Source organism: Vipera ursinii, assembly GCF_947247035.1.
Source record: "Vipera ursinii genome assembly, chromosome: 3".
Classification (NCBI taxonomy): Eukaryota; Metazoa; Chordata; class Lepidosauria; order Squamata; family Viperidae; genus Vipera; species Vipera ursinii.
This window is the reverse complement of record NC_139516.1, coordinates 48,816,746-48,836,910: the sequence shown is the minus strand read 5'-3', so window position 1 is coordinate 48,836,910 and position 20,165 is coordinate 48,816,746. Positions and strand designations below refer to the sequence as shown.

At 38.5% G+C, this 20,165-nt stretch overlaps 1 protein-coding gene across 1 annotated transcript in view; it reads right to left on the bottom strand.

The window, feature by feature from the left end:
* The window catches only part of LOC310638849 (uncharacterized protein), a gene marked incomplete at its 5' end in the record, with an annotated part of 36,008 nt that extends 33,208 nt beyond the window's left edge, over window positions 1–2,800 (bottom strand). The window contains 2 exons of the mRNA XM_083360210.1: window positions 1,474–1,640; window positions 2,751–2,800. Coding sequence (XP_083216336.1) covers window positions 1,474–1,640; window positions 2,751–2,800 — 217 coding nt within the window. The remainder of the gene's footprint in view (window positions 1–1,473; window positions 1,641–2,750) is intronic.
* Between the last annotated feature and the right edge of the window lie 17,365 nt (window positions 2,801–20,165).

Here is a 20,165-nt window from a genome sequence, read left to right as displayed (position 1 = left end):
GATTGCTTGGACCCATTTCAGTCTGGTTTCAGACCAGGTTACATTCTAGAGACAGCACTGGTTCCATTTATTTTTGATCTGTGACAAAGCCAGAATGGGATTAGTGCTTCTGTTCTAGTGCTTCTTGATTTCTCAGCAGCTTTGAAACCCATCAGTCTTAGATTAATCAAGACTGATTGGGAGTTTGGGGAATGGGGGCATCGTTTTATGATGATGTTCTTTTCTTTGAGGCTGATTTCAATTAGTGTTAAAAAGGGGAAGTCCAGGAGCCCTCAATTGTGGTTGCCTCAGGGCTTGAAGCTCTCACCCCTTTTGTTTTAATATCTACATGAAAACACTAGGTGAAATCATCCATCAATCTGGGATCAAATATATCTCACTCTCAACCTCAATCTCAGATCAATCAAGTGATGCTGTCAAGTTTCAGCCCCAGTGTTTTGAGGGCTAAGAAGGAACAGAACCATGCTCAATCCTGACAAGACTAAGACATCCTGGGAATGGAGATTTTCCATCTTTCATCTTGGATGGGGTTACACTTCCCCATTCAAGACTGGTGCACAATGTGAGGGGGAGTGTTTTCTTGGACTTACAGTTCCTGCTTGAAAAGTAGGTAGCTGCTGTGGCCAAGAGGGACCTTGCAGAAATATATCTAGTGTGTCTGGACCAGAATACCCTTCAGACAGTCACTCACAACTTAAGTCAACTCACAATGTAAGACATTGTGTATAGAGCTGCCCTTAACTCAAAAGCTACAGCTGGTCTAGAATGAAGCTGCCGGGCAAGCCTTGTTATGCTCAAATGACCCCAATGCTTCACAAACTGCACTAATTACTGGTTGACTTTCAGGTGAAATTCAAAGTGCTGGTTTTCACCTATAAACCACTTCATTACTTGGTTATTGAGGGATCACCTGTCTCCAGTGAGATTAGGCACAGCGGGCAAGCTGATTAAGCATGTCACTTATGAGACCCAGGAAGTATGCCTTCTCTATTGCAGCCCTCTGGAATAATATTTCCAAGAGATATGGAGGGCTCCCATCCTGATGATATTCAGGAAGCTATTTAAGCCCTGCTTATTCTTCCAGGCCTGGGGGCATGGTGGTGATTAAGCCCTCCTTAGACAGCTTTTTTGTTTATATACTTGTCTTGGGCCATTTAAGATCTGTTTTCTGCAGGAGGGGGAGTGTTCTATTGTTCTTATTTTCTAATTATAAGACACCCAGTGCTCTTAGGAGTCAGACTACCTCTAAACTGTATAATATACTCTAAAAAGATGAGAGAGGGAAAAGGCTTACTGGAATGACAGCTGCTTTGCATGGCGAAAATTTCAGATTTGAACTGAGAACCCTGCTATTCTCAGTTCAAAGAACCAGGTAGCAGAGGGCCAGGTAGCAGATGTCATTAAAATATTTGAGAGCTACTCTCAGTGACAGCAAAAAGAATAATCAGATGTAAAAATTTATAGGGCACTTACTTACGTAAAACACTGCTACAGACAAGTAGCCTGGAACAGCCAGTTGTGGTATAGTTTTTGTCCAACAGGATGTTTCATTCCGTTTCTCCCTCTTGTTTCTTTCCTCAGAGTTTGCCCTTAGTTTGCCTTTACCTCTCTCTCCCTTTCCTCCCCTTCTGCTACAGATCCTGTGAGAACATCTGGCTTGGTGTCAACCCTGCTGAGTCATGGCTGCGTATGACCAGCATGTGAGTCATGAGAGGGAAGTCCCTTCACATTGGGTACTTTTCAAACCGGAGCTGAGTAAAAGGGAAAGTTGTCAAAGAATGTTGGCACGGGTGAAGGCTTCCTTGGAACAGAGACAAAGCCCTCTGCTCTCTGCAACTTACTTCCCTTTGCCCCAGTAAACTTGTGCCTCTGATAAACTCCAAACTCTCGAGAAGAACAACAGATTCAGAGGACTTGAATAAACTGGGGAATTGTCAGTAAAGGAAATGTTTGATTAGCTTGCTGGAAAATGAATGGACAGAGCAGCAATCATGTCAGATTCTTGGAGGGCACAGCTTTCTCCCACTTCAAGTTCACCATTGCTATTAATATTCCATTTACTTTGGGGGGGAAAAGCATTCTGAAAGGAGAAAGGCAAATAGGAAAGTTGAATATGATCTCAAAGATCCATTTTAAAATCCTCTTCTTTATGATGTGTTTTGCAATCCCATATGAATATCAGATATAAAATGAGGCCGGTTTGCAGTCTGACAATTCCACAGGCTCCTGGACAAAATGGAGCCCATCTCACACTTATTTAGCATGTTGCTTGTCAGTGATGGTATCAAAAGGCAGCATGGCACAAACAGTAGCACAAGATTTCATTATTGCAGTAGAAGTCTCTGCTAATAGCAGCTTAGATGCCCTACTGTTGAAGCCACTAGCCCGGAAGATTATTTTCCTTATTTGGCTGTAAAGTACATGACTAGCATTTATTTAAGCAAAGTTCTTCTAAATGCCATGTTGAGGTATTCAGGCATTCTCTCAACCTTTAGGACGAAAGCTAATGGTGTGCCCAGCCAATTGCCTAGACATTTAGTTTAATGCAAGTGTTTTTATTCTTCAGTATCTGAGAGGCTATTTCTTTTTCAGCAAGTAAGATAAATATAATACTGCTTTGGAGATACTCAATGTCCTTTCTTTTCTTAAGATTAAAATGGCAATATATAATGCTCTCAATAACTGTATTTTAATTCTCATGACAATCCAGTGAGATAGAGAAAACAGACACAACCACTGGCTATTATTACCCAAGGGCTTCTTGATTCTGGGGAGAACTGAACTCAAATGTTCCAACCATTTTACAATGCTGCTTATTATATTATCGGTTACTTGCTTTACATATTATTTGCCTACATAACAGCTGGCTTGGTTGGAACAGTTTGTTGTGTGACTTGACCTTGAATAAGAAATTTAAGGGAGGTAGGGAGAGAAAAAGCATGGATTGTGCTTTGTTTCAGACCCTCTGTAGGAGTTTAACAGCATGACTGGTGGAATGTCAGCATATATTCACTGTTTTGTGCAGCATTTCCTGGAAATCTAAACCTGAACTCCTCTATCAAGAAGGGGAAAAAACTCCACTTTAGCTACATTATTATTATGGTTTTCACAGTCAGTGAGATGTTTAGACTGTACTTGACATTTTTATCCACCCATCGAGTCCTTCCCAAGGACCTAGGATAGGCAGATGTTGATGTTTGATGGTGTTAGAGATATGGTTGCAGGATGTAAGCTGTTCCGAGTAAAGCTTCATTTTGCAACTGACTGATGAAGATTTTGTCAATGCCAACAAGTGTTCAAGCAGTGATCCATTTGTTTTAAGAATATACCCAAGGCATCTATTACTTTTGGCATGAGCTTTGCTTTGTTTTGCCACAGTGATTCTATTTGCAGGTCTTTATACTGTTATCTTATCCAGTTCTTTCTGTTCTCTTCTACTGTCTCCAGGTCCTACCATGTCCACTATCCAGACTTTTTTTTCTTTCTAATCAACCATTGTTAAGTCTGGGGTGTTCTGTGGTAGGTGCCTGTCTGTATGAATTTTAAAGTCCCAGAGCACTTTAACTTCTTTATATTGTATTACTTTCTTTAGTTTATGGTCCCACCAGTTGTTTTTACTCTTTTTACTCTGTTTGCAGGCAAATGAGAGGGGTTTTTTTGCAAATCTTCCAATGCATCATTGTAGCTACTTTGTCATGCAGTTGTTTGTAATCTGTCTGTGCAATCTTCTTGCGGCAGCTAAACAGGTGGCCCATTGTTTCTTCAGCTTCTTTGCAGAGGTGGCTTTTGCCATCTGTTGCTGTCTTCTCAGTTCTGGCTTTGTATGCATTTGTTCTTAAGGCTTGGCCTTGTTGCAGCCAGAATTAGCCCTTCTGTCTCTTTTTTCGACTATCCTGCTAGCCATTGCCAGGTTTTATTATTATCTGCTTTGCGTACTCTTTTAATGTACTGGCCGTGTAATAGTTTGTCTTGCCATGTCTTTTTTATTCTTCATTTGGTCTTTCTTATAAGCCAGTTTGGTCATTCCAGTACTCGGTAAGTCTTCATGGTATACTAGCTTCGATGCATCATCTTCACTGACCTTCAGATATTTTTCCAGTATCTTTTTTTCTTTTTTCACTATTATTACTACCACTATTATTGCACAAACCTTAAAAAGAAGTCTGTTCTTTTATTTAGCATAAAGATGTAGTGTAGTGCAAAGGATTTGAAACGGATAATTCGTAAAGCATGTTAGGATGAGTGTGGTATCCAAAGTGTTAAATAAGCCACTTCTTTTGGAAAACATGTACCCTTACTTCAAAGGCTGCCCTCAACTATTTGCATATGTATCCATACACAGCCACTCTACTGGCAGTCCCAACAGAATTCTTTTCTGCGTATCCATACTCCAAGAACCAGGGCAAGCCTTCCCAAGGGTACAGCTGGTTTTAGTAAGGGATGCTTTGTTCAAGTTAATATACTGCACAAAGTACTTCGTTGAATGCTTTGCACATCCTGCAAAGAATGTAAATGGAAAATAGTCAACTTGATGGGAAGAAAATATTGTTGTACATCAATATAAATACAACTTCACGATGATCAGGATTGCAAGTTGGGAATCCTGATAAAAATTATTTCATGTATGAATCTTATGTGCTCCACCAAATCATATATACAAGTACTCCACATCATTTCATTTCCATCATGGGGAAAACCTTCTCACGAGAAACCATCTTTATTCAATTATTCTGTCTTTTCCTCCTTAATGGATTGTTGTTTTTGTTTTTATTTTGTAGCAAAAAGGGGAAAAACTAAAACACTATTCAAAAAGGTCAAAGACATCTGGATTTCTCATAAATTACATGAATATAGTAGGCCAGGGCTTTTCAACCAGTGGTATGGGTACCACCTCTGGTACATTGGCACCTGGCAGGTGGTATGCGACCATCCTAGAAAATTGGTAGCAGGGGAGGGGAATGAGCTGAACCGGTGGCAGCACCACACAAGCCTGAGCAAGAGATGGCTGGAGCTGCAGGGCTGTCAGGGCTCAGCAGAAGCACCAGGATCAGCGCCAGGCTCCAGCTGGAAAGCAGCACTGATCCTGGCGCTTCTGCTGAGCCCTAAAGAAGCGCCAATCAGCTGGAATGTTGCAGCATCTCCAGGGTCTTGTGATTTCCATTCAGATGCTTGGCAACTGATTCATATTTATGACGGTCACAGTGTCCCAGGTCATGTGAAGTGATCAAAACCTGCTGTAGCCACCCAGCAGACGGGGGAATAAAAACCAAACACCCCCCACCCCACCCCCGCTGCCAATCCTCAGCAGAAATGCTGACAACAATGAAAACCTCGGACAGGAGGAAGAGCACCGCTGGGCGGGCAGGCAGGTGTCTTGCTCAGCTGTGGCTTGGGAGGCACTTTTTTCAGTGCCATTGTAACTTCGAAAAGTCACTAAGCAAACTGTTATAAGTCGAAGACTACCTGTACTTCATCACATTTTCCCCTTTTTTGGGAGTCATGAAGTTTTTGACACCTTGCTAGGCGACTGGTGGTACTCGGATGTTGCCATATCCTAAAAGTGGTACAATGGGTGAAAAGGTTGAAAAGCCCTGTACTAGGCTTAGTATATAATATCAACCTTGTCTGACTTTACCTACTCTTCTCAGGGAAACAGATAGCTTTATTTATATAATAATAAAATTGCACAATCCATGATGCCAAAAAACAAATAAAATGTTTACATCAGAATTCATGTGGGTTCTTTACTTAAAATGAGCAATTATTAAGAATTGACAAACTGTTCCATCTAGAAATCCATTGCTTAGTATCAGAGACCAGATGTACAAATCAATTTTTTAAAAAATGTTATTAGTAACTATGTTTTGCAGATGCCCAAGCCTGTAACAAAAGCTCCACAGAAATATTCGATTTCCATTGGCTATTAAATTAGTCCATCCATCTAATTTTAATCTACCATCAGATTATAGATGGGTTTCCAAAATAAACCACAAAAGTAGGACAATGTCAATTAAATTTCTGTATATGACCATTTTTGTTATCCATTCAATGGGTAAGAGATATGGAAAAAAATAACTTAAATTACATGGTGCAAAATATGTAAGCAAAGCTTGAACATTTTTTGATTTTGATGGCTTTGTCAGAAGTAGTTTCAAGATTCTATTTTAGTTTATGGTTTTGGAAGCATTCAGGATTCATCTCCCTGAATTTTGTTGGGAAATGGTATGCATCTGAGACTTACAGTCTGGCTCTAGATTCAAATAGGTCTCAAAAAAAAAGCATCCTGCCCCCCATAGTGCATCTCCTGCAATGATCAGCAATGAGTAAATTATTTACAGTACCCTAAATTAACCACCCACAATTTATTTCCAGCTAGGAAAAAAAGGCAAGTAGGTTAACCTAATCCAGAACTGGTTAACATGGTCTTAAAGATGTCCAACAATGTCAGATCATGCTGATAGCATCCTGCATAGTCCACAAATAGCAATTTACAATCCACTTTGTTTCTCTACCTATAAATAGGCTGCAAAAATGTTCAAAGAGGTGAAGCCTTGGTGATATAAAATATTCTTCCTTAGTTTCTCAGCATTATTCTTTCCTAATATTCCTCCGAACAAATTCTAACAGATGAACGAGGTATCCTAAACAAGTAGGCTTTCTTAACAGAACAACTATTTAGGGAAGACCTTTAATAACAGCTGGGTTGCCTTCGATGATCAGTGACTTTCCACTATGCATTTGCCCTTGCTGTTTTGCAGAAGATACCAGTTGTAATAAAACATTTTGATTAAAAATCTTGACAGATGGACTCCCTGCAATCCATGTCCCTATTAATGACCGTTTTCATCACTCACAAAGAATCATTTTCCGGGTTAATCAGTAAAACCTTTTTCTCTTTTTAGACCTGTTTCCAACATATTTCTTATAGCACTTCTGGATTCTGCTAATAAAGCTCATTAGTCTGCTAATGTAATAAAGTAGCATTTTCCCTACTTGAAGAAGACAAGATATAATCCCCAGAATTCTTGTTCAGTAAGACATAAGGCCTGGATACACATTGAACTCATGTGTGAACACGACAAATGTTCTTAACCATGCTTGCTTATATTATTTTTGAAAATAAATTAACAAGAATTAAAAGCTCACTGAATTGTGACTGGAAGAGTAGGGGTATAAGTATCATTAAAGTTGAGCCCCAGCAATCCATATGCCTTGAAAACCTCATCAGAACTTTCTGCTTTTTCATGCCATTTAGCTTGAAGGCTTTTCTCCCATCTACAAGTAAGAGCCTAATATACCTAACAGAGATGCTTCATTAGGCTGATCTCCTGCTAAAGGAACTAAAAAGTAGAATTGGGAACCAATGCATCATAAACTTCCTTGTCCGCTGAAGAGAAGAAGTGGGTTTTTTGAGGATGGATTTCTTTGTGGTAGCCCCTGATTTATGAACATTTCAAAGAGACTCAACAGGAATCTATCTTAATAATGCTTTTTTGTATGTATATACTTTTTAAAGGGATTATAAAAATAAACAAAAAAGAATTACACAACCCTAGGAAATCAGACAATTAAATGGTTATTAGTGTCAGTAGAAAGATTTGTTTTTAAAAAGACAATACAATATATATTTGAAATAGTTTAAATATTAAAAGGCAATTAAACTGTTTTATAGTCATAACTTTAAAGCACAAAAATGTTTAAGAAGCATTAAAGAAACATTGGATGGGTTTAATTTATGGTATCTTACCATAAATTTGGCTGCCAGCTGTTGTTTATTTATCCTATTTTGATATTGTATAGATGTTGTGGCCCTCTCAATTCCTGGGAAATAGATGGGGAAGAAATGGAGGTAGTAACAGGTTTTATTTTCCTGGGCTCCAAGATCACTGCAGACAGGGATTGCAGCCTAGAAATTAAAAGACTCTTGCTCCTGGGGAGGAAAGCCATGGCAAATCTAGACAGCACACTAAAAAGCAGAAACATCACCCTGTCAACAAAAGTGCGTATAGTCAAAGCTATGGTCTTCCCACTTGCAATGTATGGCTGTGAAAGTTGGACCATAAGAAAGGCTGAGCGCCAAAGAATTGAAGCCTTTGAACTATGGTGCTGGAGAAGACTCCTGCGAGTCCCTTGGACTGCAAGGCGATCAAATCGGTCAGTCCTAGAGGAGATCAACCCTGACTGCTCTTTAGAAGGCCTGATCCTGAAGCTGAAACTCAAATACTTTGTCCACCTAATGGGAAGGAAGGACTCACTGGAGAAGAGCCTAATGCTGGGAAAGGTTGAGGGCAAGAGAAGAATGGGACGACAGAGAATAAGATGGCTGGATGGAGTCACTGAAGCAGTAGACATGAGCCTAAATGGACTCCAGAAGATGGTAGAGGACAGGAAGGCCTAGAGGAATGTTGTCCATGGGGTCGTGATGGGTCAGACACGACTTCGCAACTAACAACAACAACAAGTTGTTGTGGTGAAATAGGAGGGGAAAGGTATGTTGGATATATCCACTGCCTTGGGATATTTGTAAAAAAATAATAATAGAGATAGGATACAAATATAGTCAAAATCTATATATGCAAACTTATAAGATAAAAGAAACACAAGGCTATTCAGAGGATGCCTAAAACTTAGAGCAGATGGGCAATGGGTTGCAGTTAGTTTCAGGAAGGCCTTGGACTACTCCATCTCCCATTAAGTTTTTGGCATTTGTATTATATTGTTTGGGAAATTATTATTTTGCCCTGTTTACAAACGTTTAAGGGAGTTACAATTTGGATTTTTTTCCAATTACTGAAGCACAGGGGATGTTCTAGTCCTTTCACTTTAAGAGGAGCTCATCTTAGAGCTGTGGTGGCGCAGTGGTTAGAATGCAGCATTGCAGGCTAATTTTGCTGACTGCCAATTGCCAGCAGTTCAGCAGTTCGATCCTGACTGGCTCAAGGTTGACTCAGCCTTCCATCCTTCCGAGGTCGGTAAAATGAAGACCCAGATTTTTAGGGGCAATATGCTGACTCTTTAAACCGCTTAGAGAGGGTTATAAAGCACTGTGAAGTGGTATATAAATCTAAGTGCTAAGTACTAAAATCTTGGCCCAGCTGATTTTGGAGCACTCATATATGTGAAATGGAAAGCAATCTTTCTCCAGTATATTGGCCTTCAGATATATCTGATTACAATCTCCATTACGTCCAGCCACCACCAGTTGAAACTCTTAGCCAATATATTCTAAGTTTGGAGGATTCTGACTTAAGGACAAATTCTGACTTATGACTTATGATTCTGACTTACGACAAATTAACTTTGTAATTCACCCTTCCTAGCAATTGTTATAGGTGAAAGAATACACATATTCATGACTCTTCTTGTCCCATCTAAACAACAAATTGTGCTATAGAATAAAAGATTCCATTCCTAGCTCTCTAAGCGTGGGAAATCTACTAGTATAAAACTATATAGTTGTGCTATCTTCCATTGGCCAAGAAAATGTCATCACATTTAATATCTATGCCTTTTTCTTATGGTCTGATTTTAGCCAAACTTCCAGTAGGATAAACTAGCTTTTGCACATATACCAAATTTTGTGTAGGAACACTAGATCATTTTAAGCTATTATTTATAAATGAAATATTTGATATGATGATAAAATAGAGATGAGTCATTTGCATACAGTAATATTTTGGTGCATCATATTAAGTCAGGTGGCAAGTAAAATCAGAGGAGAATTGGATGAATTACATGATATTTTAGAACCAAAGGATGATCTAAATTCAAACATATTCATGATTCTGAAACAATTAACCTACTGTTTAATAAATATCTAAAAGGACTGTTTTATTTTTGTAAAAATGGAGTAAGAAACTCTTTTATCAGTTGTCAAATACTTGCCATATTTTAAAAAGTGTTATAGTGATTAGAGCAATTAAAAAAACATGCCAAAACATGAAAGCAGACAATGACAAAATCTGATAATCTACCAGTGTTAAACAATGCCTATCCCAATAACATCTTCAGAAACATGACGTTCTTTCCCAGGAGAAATTTCTACCAGGGAGCACACAGGTGTTAAATGGCAAAGCACTGTTCCTGAGTAAACAAGCATCTGTGCCAGCAGCATTTGATCTCCACAGGATCCACATGAGACTGGGGATTTATCTAGCATGTTTGTGCATGAGAGGCTGGCAAGGAAACAAAAGAGATAAACATGTTTTAAGGCATGGCTTGCTGGGTTTTTTTAAAAAAAAGATTTTCTCTACAAATTACCATTGCCCTAGTATTGGAAAACAGTCCAGCTAGTCAATGACTTTTTATTTTTATCCCTTCTCACAAATTCCATGCCTTGCTGAAATCAGTTGATTGCCTTTTGACCTACAGAGATATGATAAAATTATTGGCACTCAGTTGTGCTTGACAGAAGACCTACTAAAGTAGTTATAGGACAAATCTGCAAACCACTAAACTCAACAGGACCAATTTATTCTAAATCCATCATGAATGTATATACAGTAAATATGCCACAAAGCCAGATACTATATAAAGATATAACTGTTGAGTTATTCAAATCTTCCATGCCCTTCTCGCTATATAATACCATGGACATGACTGATGGGGACTTTATGCTCCATGGCCATAAGGCCACTCACTTACTTGTTATTCATGCACCAACCAAGATTGAATTAAGTCCATAGGGAAGTAGTTATGTGAATGATTTTTGATGAATATGATAATATGAGGTCTGCCCAAAAAATCAGAAAGGCTTTTATTTAAAAAAGAAAAGAAAAAAAACATAAATTATCCTTATATACATTTTGCATATTGCTAGACCAAAATCCTGAACAACAGTAACTTTTGAGCTATATGGAGTGGTAAGGAAAAAAAAAACAACGTTCACCACTAGTCACACCAAATTCAGGCACCAAATAATTAGAAATTATTCTGTCTTCTGCTAAGATGGAATTGAAAATAAGTACCACTGCTACCCTGCTATACAGTTGTTAGCAGGTAAAACTTTTTCAGTTAAGAATGCTGACTGATTATCAAAGTTTGAGACAAAGTAGAAATCACAATGAAACTGTAATGATTATTTAATGTGGGTTCTTTCTCTTATATGGTAAGTCTACGTTTATACTTTAACAGTGCACTCACGTGAGGCATGTCTGATAAATCACAAAAATGTTTTGGTGCACCGATTTCTGTTTTGGTAGATACATTTTCAAAGTTTGCGGAGATAACTTAAGTAATCTATTTCACAGTATTAACATATATTAACATATAGGTTGACTCAGCCTTCCATCCTTCCGAGGTAGGTAAAATGAGGACCCAGATTGTTGGGGGCAATTAAGCTGACTTTGTAATAATGCCGCTTGGGGTGTGTGTGAAAGCCCTAATAAGCAGGCATATACATAGAATGAAGGCTACTGCTAAGCTTGTAAGCCGCCCTGAGTCTTTGGAGAAGGGCGGGATATAAATGGAATTAAAATAAATAAAAATAAATAAAAATAATTCCTGAAACAAAACAATGACTATAAATTAGCTGACAAAAGAGGTGCTATTATCATAAGCAATAGCTTTGAGAGGCAATTCTCCATTTCTGCATTTCACAAGCTTCAATTCTGAAATCTCATAGAGGAAGACTAAAAGAATCCATATGATTTAATGAAAGAATACCCTTAAGATATACAGAGGCAAATTTACATACACAGCTGTTTCACCTGGCATCTTTTATCTGTTATTCAAAGTACATAAACTAAACAGTTCTGGGAGCTGTAATTGTAGCAGTACAACAATGCAGACAATAGCACACAATTGACTCATTTGATTCTATGGATTTTATTACTCAACAAATACCCCCAAACTCCTGATTATAAATTAAATATCACTGTTCTCCAGGAAAAAAGAAAATACAACATAGTTGCACAAAATTCTCCTTTAGCTGTTATGGTTATCAAAATCCTGTATTGCAGTATGTGCAACAATATGAATTCCATTATATTAGAAACAAATGTTGCTGCTCTTACCGTCAGGTTCTACCACTGTATTCACTCTATTGTCCCAGATTTCATACACAGCAAAAGAGGAGTCACACAGTTCTAGATAAAATCCATCAAAGACAATACAATAGTTAAGTTCCAGTCTAGTTTTCAAGTCAGGAAGATCCCATATCAGTACCAAAGCACCTTTACATCCTGTCAAATTATAGAATTTCTTTTTTAAAAATGCTAAGTTTGGAATTGTGACATTAAAGTAGTCTAACGTAAACATTGCTTTAATATTATTCTCAATCAGATAATTAATACTGGAAGCTTCTGTTAGTCACACCAATACAACTGATGCTAATCGTAGTTAGCAATAGCACTTAGACTAATATACCACTCCATGGTGCTATACAGCACTGCCTGAGTGGTTTACAAATGTCATCATATTGCCCTCAACAATTTGGTTCCTCATTTTACCAACCTCAGGAGAATGGAAGCCTGAGCCCGTCGGGATCGAACTCTTGACCGTGGGTAGAGTTACTCTGCAATACTGCATTCTAACCACTGTGCCACCATGGCTCCTAGTTAACTGAAGAAATAGGCTAATAATTAGATGTCTGGAGTAGGCCTTAATCCACAAATAGACCCTCACTCCCAAAATGCTCTTCCAGTCTTGCACAGCACTCTTTTCTTTCTCAGATATTTTGTCTTGATGTATTGTAGAGCTTGGAGGCCCTGTCTCTGTATAAGAATCAGAATCTAGATTTGCATTGTCAGAATAAGTATACCATGGCACTAGTTAAAACTTAGTATCAGGCTCCAAGATTTTGGAACAAACTTACCAGGCCCTTTACCTAGCTTCTATTCTTTCTCCTCCTTTTCTCAAGCCCACTTTAAAATACAAATGTGACATTTCAGAATTAAGAATACCTAGAAACCAGTGAGGTTCCCTCTCTGCACTCTCCCAATCCAGACTCTTTGTTTATAATACACTCTTTGTGGGTTCCAGAACAATGAGTGAAACATTAACTTTGGTCAAAATGATTTTTACTCTCATTGATATACTTTATACAATTTGCACAGCCTGGATTAAAATAGCAATTGCTATGTAAGGCTTACTTCTTTTCATTTTGACTTCCCAATATATCCACACTGAGGTTTTGTTGAAAGACAAGCATCTATTTATTTATATCTCCAAGGCCAATATCCATCTCTGATGCCAATAGAAGTACTTGGCAAAAGCTTGCATGCCTTCTGGCCAGTATCTTTTTTCTTCTTACCCTCTCAGCTCTCACACTACTTATGTCTTTTATCTTATATACAGTTATATTACATGCCCTCTGGCATAACAGCTGTTGGTTTAAATCATAATTTTATTTTACCTTGCACAGAAGGACTCCAAGAGATACTAGGGTGCTGTTGTATTTAGCAATGAACAGAGTAAGTTATTAATTGCTGTGCCTAGGTACATCTAGGCAGTTGAGATAAGCCCAACAGCAGTTGCATTATTTCCAAAACTAGTCATCAGTAACACTCCAGGGAACTTTAGTAGTTTTTTCTAGTCAGCATTACATGCAACAAAAAACTCAAAGCTTAGTAGGTCTTTCCTTTGTTACCTAATAATCAGGTTATCTAATGTTATTTACCAATGGGGGGGGGAATTAAAAACTTGCCAATAAAGAAAACATAAAGAGCTACCTGTACCTATTCTATAACATTTTTTAAATATATGCTTTATCTCAGATATATTAAAGAAAATCCTGAGCATTTTAATACCATGTTTTCCCAGAAATAAGACCCATCCAGAAAATGAATGAACGAACCTTTTATTATCAAAGTACAACCTTGTATACACTGAGAGTGGCTGAGCCTCCCATCATACCCACCACCACAACTCACAGTAACAACAAACCCACCATCTTGTTACACCATGTGAGCTAATTGCACAACACACCGGCCTCGCAAGTCAATCATACATAAAATTATAAAATTATTTCCCATTCAAGAGCCTAACAGCCCATGGATAAAAGGTGTTCTTCAACCTGTTGGTACGGCTGGCTATACTCCTGTATCTCCTACCCGATGGTAGGAGAGTAAAGAGGTACCGACCAGGGTGTGAGTCGTCCCTGAGAATTTTCCTCACTCTTCCAAGGCAGCGAGCCCTGGCGATGTCAAAATAAGCCCTAGAATGATTGTTCAGGATGCTCGTAATATAAGCTCCACCCCACAAATAAACCTCAGTTAAGATCATCAGCCAGACGGATGCATTTAGTACCGTATTTCTCAAATATAAGCCCTAACAGGAAAATAAGCCCTAATGCGTCTTTTGGAGCAAAAATTAATATAAGACCCGGCCTTATTATCAGGGAAACACAGATAATAACACAGATATTTTTAAAATGGAAAATAAAAAATCTGAACAGGTGCTTTTCTTACTCAAGAATCACCTATACAGGACAAAGGGAGAACCCTACCCATGCAAACAGAAGATCCCACCTTCAATCTATTTTATCTGAGCTTCAGGTCTTCAATAACCCTGCTGCAGGACTGCCCCTTCCCATCTAGCCACAGGTCTCCATACTCTGTGGCTATTTCTGTTTTAACTGCTGGAGAGAACAGATTCTCACTTGATAGCCAAAGTGTTCTCCTTTTTTAGGAGTGGTGGAAAATAGCAATGAAGCATGTTCCATGAGATCACTATTCTTACCAATCTCTGCCTTGACAAAGGGGCTCTCCAAACAGCTATTTTATCAAAAGAACAAACGCTATGTAGAGAAACTATACCAACTTCTGTCCCATAACAACATATGAACTATCAAACAGCTTATGAGATAACCAAGTATTTTTTACCTACTTACCAAAGTACACAAAATACACAAATAGACAACCTGGGCTGCCCCTTTATATCCAGTATTGGAATTATCATAACTTGTTAACAGCAGATTTCATGAACTCCATGCCCAGACCTTATGTCATCAGCACTCCCAGCTTCATATGGGACACCACAAACTTCCTAAGAAAATTGAACTCCATAGACAATCTCCCTGAAAAACCATCTTAGCAACAAGATATGTTGAGGCACTGCATAACAACATCTTTCACAAACATGGACTTCAAGCTATTAGGAATATTATCTTAATGATGCCAAAATAGCACACCTTGCCACCAAGTATGTAATTTTGTACTACCTCTGGCATTAACGTATATCTGCCAATCAGTTGCACATCCATGTGCATACACATGAATCCACACTATGCCAACATCTTCATGGTTGATCTGAAACAACACTGTCTTAACTCTTACCCATAAAACCCTTCCTTTGATTGAGATGCAATAATGACATGTTCACCATCAGGAGACATGGTAAAGAATTTCTCATGAAATTATATCATGAATTTCAACAATTTGTAAGTCAACATCCACCTTAGCGTAGACCCATCTACAAAACATAAAATTTTCCTTGATATTCTTGTTGTACCATAAAAGTAACAATGGTTACTTAAATATTTATTAGATTTAAATCCTGCCTTTATTACTTTACAAATAACTCAAAGCAGCAAACATACATAATACTCCTTCCTCTTCCTATTTTCTCCACAACAGCCCTGTATGTTGGATTGGACTAAGAGAGAGTGACTGGCCCAAAGTCAGCCAGCTGATTTTCATGCTTAAAGTGAAGCTAGAATTCACAGTCTCTGATACCACATTATACAATATACAGTATTCAATATTTGTGCATTTGTAATTGTATACTGGGAAACATGGGGGCAGGTCAGAACTGCATTTTCTATCTTAGGTCAAGTGATCAGCAGGGAAAGGAGTTTAGAATACAGGTAGTCCTTGATTTAAGACCAGTCACTTGGCGACAGTTCAAAGTTATGACAGACCCCCCCCCAGTAGTCAGGTGACCACATTTTACATAGGAAATAAATGTCAGTTTTCAGCAAAACCAGCCCACAGAAAACCATTGGTTCCATTAATGACCATGACATTTGCTTAATGAACACAACAGAAAAGTTTGTAAAATCAAGTCAGTCACTGGTGATTACAACTATCACAAGTTACAACTGTAGGCTCCATTAGGATTGTAACTCAAGAACTATCTGTGTATCAGCCAGCAACGTTCCAAGCTGCTGACCCACTCCCTCTGCCATTAAGGGGTTGGGTGTTTTTTTCCCACAGCAGTACTTATAAACATCCAGGCTATTTTAAAACCCAGTCTTTCTTTCACCAGCTTCTTTGACCATATCAAACATAATACCAGCGTGTTTAGATTTCAGAAAGTAACTTTGCTCAACGACAGATGAATCGATGGATAGGGCCCTAACCCTCATCATGTAAACTTTTCTTAAAAGTCCATTGGGTTAAAAGTATAAAAATACAATTTGCTTACAAAAGCCCCCCTACACAACACAGCATATGGCTCTATGTACAAATTACTTGTCATATTGACTTTTCTTTAGTTGTCAACACCCCATTAAAAGAATAAAATGATACACTACTTTCACCTTGTTGTTTTTCCATGGAAACAAGTGCCTCTATAACTACCAGGATGCTAAAAATATTAAAGATAAAAGAGAGGTAGGGCTCTAAACTCAATAAAAAAATTAGATGGATTCCATTAAAACATTCCAGGTCTAGAATGGGTTATAGACTCCTTGCAGAGATGATTTATGAGAATTCTGTTGCTGTTTTCTGATACTTGCTTTTTGCATTGTTTGTATTCTATTGTTTTAGATTATAAAGTCATAATGGAATGGTATGGTCTAAAAATTCAATAAACAAATAAATGAATATTTCATATGTTTAAGCCATGAATGCTGTTGTTCAGGAGTATACTTGTGATAAAAAGTAATTTAGTCCATATTTAATCAAAAGCAAGCCTATTAATATCACTCATTTTAATAAAAAGGTGGACTTGGTATATATACTCTTTTCTTGGAATAAGTATACTGAAAGATTTGTTTTCAATTATATGTTTATACCATACAGCTGCATTCATTAAATCACAAGCCAGTTCTTCAAGTTTTTTCAGAATTAATTCCATTGGGTTAATGGAATTCATTTACTACTATGCTTGAGATTAGAATTGGAAAGGGAAATTTTGAGTCTTTCTTTAAGCATGGATGAATCACCTCCAAAACGTATTTCTGAAGATGTTTTCCTACAAAAAATGGGAAAGTGACTTTACTTAACTTCAATCAGCACCTATTTTGCATTTATAGGGTTTTTTGACCGATTCAAATCTTCCATCGGTATGCTTTATTCTGCCAATCAATTTAGATTGTTTCTTAATCTTATTAGTACTCTGAAGTCCCTGAAAGCTTTTGATGGAGTTTTGAAAGCTAGTTCAAAGAGATCAAGTGCCTATAAGTCTGAATGGGACAGAATGAGAAAATTATGAAATATATCATCTTCCTAGTTTTACTCCCATAGGTGCAGAGTCCGCTTTTTGGATCTAAAAATGCCATCTTGCACAGCATCTGGGTCTTATTTGCATTTTGACAGAGATGGCTGTAGATCCATTGGTTACAACAAAAAACTGACTGGTCAGCTTGTTGCATAGGCCTAACATTGGTTTGGTCTGTTTAGCTCAGCACTATCCTGCAGATGGGCAGTATTTAGCGGCAGCACTAGGAGGAGCAGACCTTATTACCAAAATTATGATATGGAGTAGTAATCTTGTTAACTATGATTTAAAAACTAAAACCCCTGGCCCATGCACATTTTTGTAGTGCAACCTTCAGTGTTCAAATCCACTAGTCACTAGCATGGAAAAAATGTGTACGCACTCCTAATAAAACATTTTATTTGTAAGAAAACTAGGGGGGCGGGAAATCTGACTTAGATGCCTGGTTCTTGTCATCTCTTCAGTGGATCAATAAAGTTCTTGCTTTCCTTCACCCGGGATATCTTCATAAAACCTGAAGGGTGCCACGCTATTTACATTTACCGTACTTGTAAATTAACCCCATTATATTTAATGTAGTTTCCAATACATAAAATGTTTGTCTGAAGATAAAGATTATGAAAACATGTTATGACCTCAAGGATTTCATTTATGATGTAAAGGAGCAACAAAAATAGAATTCTTTCTCCCATATGTTGGCCTTCCTAAATTGATCTGCACTTGTAGAATACTGTATGAAGGCAGGTGTTTGGAACGTGGCTCAAGATCCAAAACAAAACAAACTCACTTGGAATTCCAGCAACAAAGTTTTATTTCAAAAGAAGCATTTGCAAAGGCTTGGTGGACTGAAACACACACAAGAGTTCAGCCACACCTTACAGAGCTGTTTTGACACATTTTTAGATCCTATCCCCAACGCAGATTCCCACTCCCCTATCGCACTCAACGCCCCTTCCCTAATCATCCGATAAACTTTCTGGACCGCCTAAAATCACTGTCCTTCCCATGTTCCAGGAAGCCCCTTTGTCCATATCCTATCTTTCACCATCTAATTTTCTGTTACCACAGTTCATCTCCTATGTTGTTTCAATATTTCCTCTTACAATTTGTAACTTCTGCTTTTCACATTTGTACCTGTCAATACTTAGATAAAATATTATTTCTGATCTTCAGTTGGCTTCTGCTTCAACCTTTATAGACTCATTAGAACTTTCCGAATAATACTTTTATTCCTTTCAGAGGTATGATAAAATATGGCCGGTATTTTTGTTAGAAAAATGGAATATAAAATCTTTATAAAGGAATCTTGGGGAATTCTACATAAAGTACATGATCTGGGAAAAGTTAGGGTGCTTCATAATAACAAAGTAGCGTGCGCTTTAGGCAATGAATTGGTGGGCACATTTGGATTTTTCCAAACTTGGGGTAGAGCTCTCTCAAAATGGCTGACATCAGGGCCAGATCATTACAAAACATTCATTCAGCAGGCAGCAGCCTTATTGCTCTCCCCATACTCACTACCAATATTCTGGGGTGCAGTTAGGCAACTATCATTTTATCTTCTAAGAAAGCCTATGAGGCCCAAAGTTATTCCTGGAAATAAAATATCAGAATGGCATTTTGCTCTGCAGCAAGCCAGGTTTTTTCCCCCCTTTCTGTTCCTTTCTCCCCCTTTCTCTATAGGTAAACCAATCCCCCTTCCCTCCCCACAGCAAGCACCAAAGGAGGTGTCCCATAGGTACAGAATTTAATGCTACTTCCTTGCATATGTATCACATAATCCTTCTCTTTACAAGGATAGATTTTAGGTACTTTGCAAGTTAAAATACATTCAGAAATGTGTAGCAAGCAGGAGCGGTATTGTTTACACTAGTATCTCACTATGCCTGAGACTCATGGCACTAGGTCAGGGGTCGGCAACCTCGGCTCTTTTATGACTCGTGGACTTCAACTCCCAGAATTCCTGAGCCAGCTATGCTGGCTCAGGAATTCTGGGAGTTGAAGTCCACGAGTCATAAAAGAGCCGAGGTTGCCGACCCCTGCACTAGGTGGAGACTTAGGACCCTGAAATGTTAAAACTTGAAATCAAATACAAGAAGTACTTTTTAAAGCCAGTAAACTGAAAGGCAGGACTCCTGGAAATCTATATTCTTCTTAGGGAGGCTGCACTGAACAAACACCTCCGACCTACAGAGCAGTTACTACCTCTCAATAACAGGAAACCCAGGATTTTTGACCCCTAAATAAGACTTTTACACACCAATCGCCAACACATACAGTACATTGTGTAGCACAGTCTCAGCTAAGATTTGGGTCGACCCCAAATTATATTCCAAAAAAAAAAAACCCACCAGCTCCTAATCAGCTTCAACCCTATTAGGCTCAGGAACTTCTCAAACCACGAAACTTACCCCCCCCCACCACCACCACCACTTTCAAACGAAGAAACAAAGCAAGCGGGTAGTGATGTGGTTTTTTTTTTAAAGTTTTGCAAAGCGTTCCCTCCCATTCCTTCCTCATCTTTTGGCGCGAGGGAAAAGGGAGCAGCAGTGGCGCTCCCGCCGTTGTTTTCCTTTTGTTCTTCGCAGTTCGGCGCAGCCGCCGCTTTTTTTTTTTTCCCCCGAGCCCTCTAAGCAGCCTTTTAAAATCACCCTTGCTGCTTTCTTTTATATTTCCTCCACCCACAGGTGATGATGCAGACGACGACTGGCTCCGCCTCCTTCCCCTTTACCCTCCCTCCCCCTATTTCTCTCTTCCACTGGAAGGGCTAAGCTCCCCTTAGC